Raw genomic sequence first — 9,632 nt, forward strand, 5'->3', positions numbered from 1 at the left:
ACGGTTTGTCCTACGCTTTTGCTTTTTTCAGGAAATACAATCTGAACCTCATTCATTTTAGGACATCGCGATCTTTCGCTAGATATACGTGTGTATATACTTGATTACCCCAAGATGTTCAAATTCCATCAGCTCCTTTAATTTCGCTTTGTGCAATGTCCTGGCGAATGTTGCCATACACTGAACAAATAGAACATAAAACTTGTATCGTAGCCTTACTTTAAAAATGTATTTATTTGTTTATTTATATATATTTGCATTGTTATTTTATATTTATTTATTTATTTATTTATTTATTTATTTATTTATTTTAATTCTACTTATACATGAAACTGAACTAAACAAATAACAGTCGAGTTCAATTGGCTCTTAATGCAAAACTTATATTAATTAATAATAAAACTTAGTATAAGTACAATAAAACAAATAAGAAGGAAAAAAAAAAGAGAAAAAAGCACGTACACAACCAGCATAGAGCCATACTTACCGGTACAGGACCAAATAATAATTAGCAATAATTCATTTTCGAATCGTAACGAATTTTTCAGGATAAAAGCTAGTTTAAGTACGACATAGGTAAATCACGCGTATTAAGTAATGTTGCTTTAATGAACTTTAAAGAGTCCGATAACGAGAATAAGTGATAAACGGCATTTAGGTTCTTGCAAACGACACGGAGCGGATTAAACAACTCGTAAATTATATTTACACTGACTAAGCTTAACCAAGATAAAGTGCCTAGAGAAGCGGTTAGGGACGTTAAAGCTTATTTCACCAAGTAATGAAGGCGAGCCAATAGCACCGTTCATTACTTTGATTACAAAGCAAACGCCAAGAACAAACCTACGATTCTCAAGAGAAAGATAGGTTGCAGAAGCAACCTATTTGCATAGAGAGGAAGAGAGGTAATCGGGTCCCTATTCAATTGAATCTACATAGCACCTATATAAAGGAGAGCACACAACAGAGGCATACTCGAGTATGGGTCTAACCAAAAACATGTACAGCCTTTTCGAAATGTAGGGATCATCAAGCTCTTTGGACCAACTTTTGATAAAACCCAGCGTGAACCTAACTTTGCTTATCGAGAGCTCAATATGCAAGTTAAAACGTAACCTATGGTCAAATAGAAGGCCTAAATCTGTGATCGAATCGACGTCCTCCAACTTATGCGAATCTATGAAATACTGAGTAATGAATGACTTTCTTCTTGAGAATGAAAGCTTCGAACATTTACTCAGATTTAGTTTCAGCAGATTCAAAGAGCACCATGCAACAAAATTATCCAAATCACCTTGAAGCTGATGTGATTGCGATTCAACAGAGAAGGAAGAAAACAGTTTCACATCATCAGCATATATTAAGATCTGGCTGGAATTAACCACTGATGGGAGATCGTTAATGTATAAACTAAATAAAATGGGACCTAAGTGACTTCCTTGAGGTACGCCAGACGTAACGGGGAATTCATCCGAGGTGATGAAGTTAAACAAAACCCTGAAGGAGCCAGATAAGAGCTTATCCATTTCACTAAATAGAAAGGGAAGCCAGAGGCTTGGAGTTTAAAGATAAGTAAGTTATTGTTAACACTATCAAACGCTTTACTTAAATCATCTGTGCGAGAGCCACTAGAAAAAGCCTTGAAAACATGACAAGTAAACTCTAACAAGTTGGTGACTGTAGATCGACCTTTCCGAAAGCCGTGCTTGTGCGGAGATTATGCGAATTAATGGCAAAGTCCACATGCTGAGTCACAATTCGCTCGAACATCTTAGGCAAGACACTCAACTTGGCTATGCCTCTGTAGTTCTCAACAAATTGTCTATTTCCACTTTTGTGGATTGGAATAAGGAACCTACTCTTCCAACACGAAGGGAAAACACCTAAAATCAAGGACAGGTTAAAAATCTTTGAGAACACACCACATAACTCGAGAGGGCAAGATTTAAGTACACATGATGGAATTCCATCAGGTCCAGGAGCACAACTATATTTTAGAAAACTCAACTCATTAAAAACGTCATCTTTCGAAATAACCAAGTTAGGAATTGAAACCAAGTTAGTTTTAGGGTGTGGGTAGTTTGCTGATAAATCGGAATTAGCAGTTGCAAAGTTTCGTCGGAAGTACTCAGCAAACAGATTTGAGATTTCAAAATTATCCGAGGAATCAGAGCCATTAAAAGAAACCTGCGACTGGTTTTTATATTTTATATTTTAAAAAATTGATTTCTATTTCGTCTACTATGTATTATTTATGAAATAGTGACATTATAACTAGAAATATTCTAATTTTTATGTTTCTTTCCTTGCTTGCATCGCCTTCTCTTCCTTTATTATTTATTGTTTTATTATTATACATATTTACATATTGATATGTATATATGTACATATATAATATTTATGTTATCTTATTTATCTAATTTATATTTATTTATGTTATCTTATGTATTATTCAGATATCGTATATTATCGTATGTAAAATACTATTATTATTATATTATTATTATCCTATCGTCGTCATATATCATATATATAATTTTTATAATGATTGTCCACTTTTGGAATATCCCTCATGTAGTATTAGTTGCTGCCGCGGAAAACACTATGTTATCTGGGGCAACACGACGTCAACAAGAGAACAAAAAACGACAGCGTATCTGCAGGTTGCTAAGGAGTTGGGCGCACCAATACATACATAATTGGCGGCATTTACTCTCCAAGCTGTTTTATTTGTCACCGATATTATAGCGAAAATCGTGGCTTTCAATGCAGCCACGATTACTTTATGATTAAAAACGCCATACATATTATCTGGCACCAGTTCTATTTTATAATGCAAACCCATTTGCATAAGGTGCCTTAACGGTCGACTTCGGTTGACGTTAAAATAAATTAGTTGATTGAAAACTCTACCGCGCGAGAGATTTGCACCCACAACTATTATGTTGTTAGCGAGATCCTTAGCCTTTTAGACCTCGCAGGCTGAGAGCGTGTAGTAAAATGTATCTTAGCAAAGAAATTAATCGAAAATCAAAATGCCGTTAGCATACACCAAAATGTGGCGTTATGCCAGAAATGTTATAAACCTTCATAAACAGCCATAAACAGTCACAAACACTCATACACACTCATAAACATTTCAAAACTGAGCATAGTCAAACCTCAAAACCTATATAAACCTTCACAAACAGCCTCAAACAGTCTTAGCCAGTCTTAAACACTTCAAAATTGAGCAGAGTTAAACATCAAAAACTATATATACCTTCATAAACTATCATTTAACTATAAAAATAATATCAGTGCTAACTAAAAAAAAATTCATTAGAGAGCATATAAGACATCACCAAATTTAAATTGAAATATTTTGAGTTAAGACTTTTTTATATATAATTTCGTGAAAACCGTAAGTTTAGTTTTTTTCCTTCTTTTGTAACGTTATTTTTTTAAAGCATTTCCTGTTTTTTAACACAAAGAATAAATAAGTATTTAATATACTTACGATAGAATTTTAATAAATATATAATATAAAAATTGTGTACTGTTTTTAATTATAAATTTTCTTTGTTGCCTTTCTGATTGTTTAAAAAACCCAACTACTTGTTACTATAAATTATTTCCCAGTTCTCTAGCATGGGTTTAGTCATGTAAATACTTGGGATCTGCTTTGCCATATTGCTTTTCTCACCACGCTACGAATTGGTTTTTTCGATCTTCGCGTTTAGCAAAAAATTCAGAATACTGAGCTTTTTCCAAAGGATGCCAGTAATCAAACACCCAATCGGGTAATTATACCTCTCGTTCGGCTGTTTTATGGATAATTCCGTATAAAAACATTTTCTTATTCAGCAAAACTTTTCCAACTTACTTTTAAGGGGCTGATAATACATTGTATTAAACAATTCTTTTTCATCTTCCTCCAACAAACAAGCTGCCACAGCAACATCTTTAACATTGCAATTACCTTCGAAGCGTTTTCGCAGTAGTAGTGCCCGGTAACTATAAATTTCTCTAAAACATTTTTTTATAAAACCCATCTAAATTACATAATCTACAGATCCTTGCTTACGAACCTGCGATTGTGCCAAGATTCTAAATTGCGTGAGGCGCGTTTATACAGTAAAAACAGCGATACTAAAAATGTAAAGAAGTAAAGGATATGATCTATGCAAGGGAAGTCGAAAACAGAAAACCTACACAGTTTTTTAAATTAATAATCACGCCCAAAAAAAGACGTAATTAATTTGCTACACTATAGAGATGACGAGTTGATGATGAACGATTAAACCGTAAATGTCAGAAAAAACAAATTTTAAAGATATAGATTTTATGTTTAATGTACATATATTTTGCGTAGATATTTTATAAAATCAAAAAAACTGGCGAAAGAAACAATTTATTAAACAAAACAAAAAAAATGTGCAAGTAAATTTAGATGAAAAAACTGGGCAAAGATAAAATAAATAAAATAGGACAAGAATTACACGGATAAAAAAAAATTGTGCAGAAAAAAACTTTAGCCAAAGGCTGCAGCATATTTTTAAACTAATCAAAAGAAGAGAAAACTAATTTGCCTCTTTACAAAATTATTACAAGAATGTAGGGTTTGTTTGTTGTCTCATTTCGCCCTGTTTATTATTTTCATGCTCATGAATTTTTTTCCAATTTGGCTATCATGCAGAATAAAACGCAACAGTTCTTGCCTGATCTGTAAAGGAAACATGCAGCGAAACATGAAAGCGAAGATTTGGGAGGAGAAAAAGTTAAAAAAATTTACGTCCAAGACGGAAAAGTTAAGTGTGGAGTAATCGAGACTTGTGACATAAAATTGAACATTTCTCCCTTTTGATCAATATAATTGAAATTAAATTAACAAGACTCAAAAGACGTAGGAGAGAAGACGAAAGAAGAAATCATCAAAGAATGACGGACGTCAAAATAAATTTTCTTCAACCAATTCGAAAGAAGAATAATTCACCATCTTCAAATGTTCTTTGCACGCACTAGCAAACACTGCAAGAAGAATTCAATAAAATTTTTCTACGTTTCAAATTTAGCGTCTTTATTGAAGCAAAAACAAAAATGAATACAGAGAAAACTTGTTCGACATTCATTTGACGAAAAACATTGTTTTTAAAAGCTAACTTGATTTTTCATTGTAAACACATTATAAGTACAACGGCCCCTCTCAATGACGAACCAGTTGATAGAAATTAATTAACTACGTTTAATTATATCCTATACGAGCTCATTAGTATCCTCGCATCAAAATAACATTCTTCTTCATTCCTGTTTTATAAAGTTGCACATCTTTGTTCAGCAAAAGAGGAAAAGAGTTATATAAATACATGCTTGTTTTCAATGAATTTAATATCAATTTATTTATTTATTTTACTTGGACATTTTTCAATTTTTTTCTGTTATTATTCTTCTTCTTATTAGTATTCTCTAATTAATTCAAATTGTCTCATTTTTCTTTCACCATATGTTCATCGCGGAGTTGTTTTCAATAAATGCAAATCCTCTACCATGAAAACCACCTGTAGCATAAAAATTGAGCTCAAAGGTATCTGAAAGTGAGCAAAAATCATTCGACAGATCTCTCAAAGTGAGCAAAATCAACCAGTGTGAGTGTGAGAACGACCAAAATCAATCCACTCTAGTCTGCAAATGAGCAAAATACATATAATTTTTAATAAAAGTAAATAAAAACTCTGAAATATTTGTAGGCGATATATTCATTTTAGCTAATCGGTAATGTTTACCACAAATCCCATACAGTTGCGCAGGCGGACAGATGGACAGAGGGACGTGCTCAAATCGTGTGAGAATTTGGTGCTGATCAAGAATATATATACTTTGTGGGGTATCTGAATATACGCCTCATCCTTCGCTGAAGGGTATAATAAGGGCTTGGAATTTTAAAACTAGGCGTGAGCTCAGGGGAGAATCCTATGGTAATTGATAGAATCAAAATTTTCCGAATTTAAAGAGACCGTTTTTATAATCACATTGCAACTACACTTATGAACTGTGCATTTGTAAAATGAAGAAGTGTAACGTCTTCTAATCAAACTTCGTTTCAAAAACGAAATCTAAACGAAATAGCTACGTACTTATGAATAATGAACAAATGAACAGGAATGCTTACTATGAACTATTGAACTCTTGGAAATTCTTCTTCTTCTAGATCACGGCAAGTCAACTACAATTAATTCACTGCAGAAAGTCTTCCAAAGAGAATGCTTTACATTATTCTTATGGTCGAATGTATGTATATGTTTAGATACTTTATTCAATTATTTAAGTTTGAATGTGTAAATAAGAATAATAATAGGAAAACACTAGCTTATTTTCTCTTCTTGTTCCTCTTTTAGTATTCCACGGAGCAATCATGTTCCGGACCAGAAAACGTTCAATGTAAACACTGTTTGCTATTTTCATACGTTCTGCCTTTACAATCGCGTTAATTGCCAAAAAAGTGTAAACTGGCAACATTGCAAGAAAAACAAAACAATTATTGCAAATTGTTCGGTATTGCTGCAAAATATTAAACAATACAAAATAGTTTATAGACTGGTCTAGTACATGTCTATTCCATATCAAAAAAAAAGATAAGTATGGTCTTCAAATTCATATATTAAGTTTGGCCGATCGATTAACTCAATTGCAAGACACTGTCAATTTGGTTCGTATTCATTTTCACCAAATTGTATGGGAATTTCTAAATAATTCCTTAGCTTTTCTTTAGCAAGCAGAAAACTTTTGCAACGCCATTGGTATAATACGACGAACATCCTTTCCAAGCAAATTTCCAAATTTACTAAAACTAGTCAGGATGCGTTCAAGGGGAGATAAATGCTCTTTTTTTATACATTTATATATAAGATACATTATATAAAAGCACTTCTACGAATATATGGGAAGAATTAACACAAGATGTTCAAAAATGTATATGACCTTATAGAATAAATGCGTTTTTATTTTAAGATGTTTAGCGAATGTTAAAAATTTTTTATTAACTTTCATTTTAAAACTTGTTTAATGCATGTGTTTCGAAATTTCGTAATTAAAGTTTCCTTTCTTACCGAGTTTATTGGAATGCAAGGTCTTTAGGTGAATTAATCATTAAATAGGATAGTTGAAAAAGGAAGCCTAGGAGATTCGTCACTTTACGTACTCTTAGTAAATGTTTTTAAAAGTCAAGGACTCAGTCATTTCATTTGATTAAAAACAATATAATATTGCTTTAATTATGAACAAGTCAGCATTATAGTTGGAGATTGTATAGGAGAACTACTATTTCCCGAAACTGTTATTTGAAGTTTGGATGCTATCATAGTGTTTGTAAACGGGCTAAACGAAATATTTGAGAGTACATCTCTGCGTGTCTGCTATAATCCGTCTTATGAGCCCGTAGAATGCACATTAAATGACTTTTTATAAAACTTAGGCTCCGGCAACTCTGGATCTGTAAAAGCGTTATTTACTTCCATTGGATATATACATATCCAATATATCCAATATATCATATATATATATATATATATGAAACACATGTGACAACACATGTACATTAAAAAAAAAATAGCATGTAAAAATGAAATCAAATAACTTCTCCTAGCAATTCGTTAACATCTTGGTTAAGTTTTCATTTCCTCTGAATCGATGAGTGAGAGGAAATATTGTGCCTAAGAAGGCTTTATCTAAACCTAAGAATGATGAAAAAGATGCTTTGAAAGGAAATTTGTGAAAGAGGAGAAGAAATTTGTCCCGATAGGATGCCGTGTTGAGATGGCTGAGAAAAAGCCGAGTAGCCCTACTAAAGGACTTTTTTGTAGACGAATCTTTTAGATTTCTGGAGGACAAATGCCAAAGCCCAATAGTTTGTTGTTTTTGATACAATTGTGCTGCTCTTATGCATCCGGAGTCTTAGATATGTATATATATGTATACATATATATATAGATATATAAACCAGCTGCGATGAAATATAGGCAGTGGATAACAGTGATGAAATATTTCTTGAACCATATTAGAAAACTGAAGCACTTCACTTTGAGATACCCCAATTTCCTAAAAGGGATTCGTAAGAATCCTAAAGTGGGAGGACTACGTTTACAACTTGAAATGTAATATTAATGCGTAAGTTCTTTGAGAAGCTCTTAGGATTTCGTTCATTCGGGCAGCAGCAGTGGCAGCAATGCAACAAGGGATAAATGCGCCACAGCTGCACATTCAAGTACGCAATTGATACGCAAACAGCAGCATCGCATCGTTGTCATGGGAGCAGCTCGTGTTGGCAAAAGTTGCATCATTTCACAATTTTTATACGATAAATTTAATGTACGCTATAAGAAAACTGTTGAGGAATTGCACCGTGGAGAGGTTTTTATAATAATTTAAACCATTTTTTTTTTTTCTTAATTCAAATTTTTCTACTAACTAGGATTGGCAAGCTTACGGTGTTATAATCAAATTGCTGGAAATATGGCGTTATTCGAGTAAAATTGATGCAATTAACTTTTGCCTCACGCCTAAATATCGTAATCATAAAGCATTGGCATTTCATTCACTATTATGTAAATATGGAAAGCAAACAATGATTATTATAAGAATCGTAATCGTGAAAGCCTTCTTCACATATATATTTCAGTTTTAGCGGCCGAGCAGTTTATCGAGATTACTAAACGCATAAATTCTCTAGAAATGGATGAAATCAAATTGGGACGTCTTTCTGAAAAGCTTATAAATGCTCATTATCACATAAAATAGAGTTTATCGCTGTTATATTATCATAAGTATTTAATATTTTACATAAGAAAATTCCATTACCTATTTTTCATGTTATCTTTCTTCAATTTTCTCCCTGTAGTTAAATAGTTATTTAAGTATTTGAATACTATACCAATCGATAAAATTGTTGTTGTTTCTCAGTTAATAATTGAATCTTTTGTTCGTTGTCTGCAAAAGTTAGCTTGAAATTCGGCCAATGTTTTGGCCCTGTGACTACGTACTCTAATTTGCAAAGAGACATGTTCGAGAACCATGACCACAGAACACGCAGAAGATAGTAACTTTAAATCAAAAGTAGACATAGCAGAATAGCAATCTTCGTAATAATATTAAGCAACCTCGGCTAAAAATGATGGGTATAGGTGCTAATGGAAATGCCATAAAATTTGTGAAATTATTACAATTCTTAGAAGTTCTCCATCCAATATTTGGCTATATTAAGGGAAGTTCACTTATAGCCCTGACGCAATTTCTCACCGAATATTTTTAAGCGGCGATCTGATTAACGATTTTTAATGTGATGATAAATGGCCAGCGATACACATTTTACCGTATTCTTTAAACTTGGTTGCGACCCCGTGTTATCATCTATATTATAAACTTCATGAATTATAAATACTGGAACTACGGTTTTCCACGCATTCGATTTTACCCTATTTTGAAAAAAAAAATGATAACTTTCTTTCCATATATATTCAAACAAATGGTTGAAATGTAATATATAATCTTTATTATATAAATGTATCAAAAATATAAATTCATCTCCCCTTGTACGTCTCCTGAATAGTTTTGTACAATTTTTATAGGCGTGGCATTCGATTTTACCCTATTTTGAAAAA

At 32.5% G+C, this 9,632-nt stretch overlaps 1 protein-coding gene across 1 annotated transcript; it reads left to right on the top strand.

Annotated features, from left to right (window-relative positions):
* Window positions 1-7,863: 7,863 nt before the first annotated feature.
* Window positions 7,864-9,116, top strand: LOC119643490 (GTP-binding protein Rhes-like). The gene is made up of 3 exons (XM_038042847.1): window positions 7,864-8,385; window positions 8,447-8,579; window positions 8,654-9,116. The coding sequence occupies exons 1-3, from the start codon at window positions 8,281-8,283 to the stop codon at window positions 8,770-8,772; spliced, it is 357 nt and encodes a 118-aa protein (XP_037898775.1). The 5' UTR covers window positions 7,864-8,280; the 3' UTR covers window positions 8,773-9,116.
* The last annotated feature ends 516 nt before the right edge of the window (window positions 9,117-9,632 follow it).

Source organism: Glossina fuscipes, unplaced genomic scaffold (assembly GCF_014805625.2).
Source record: "Glossina fuscipes isolate IAEA_lab_2018 unplaced genomic scaffold, Yale_Gfus_2 61078, whole genome shotgun sequence".
Classification (NCBI taxonomy): domain Eukaryota; kingdom Metazoa; phylum Arthropoda; class Insecta; order Diptera; family Glossinidae; genus Glossina; species Glossina fuscipes.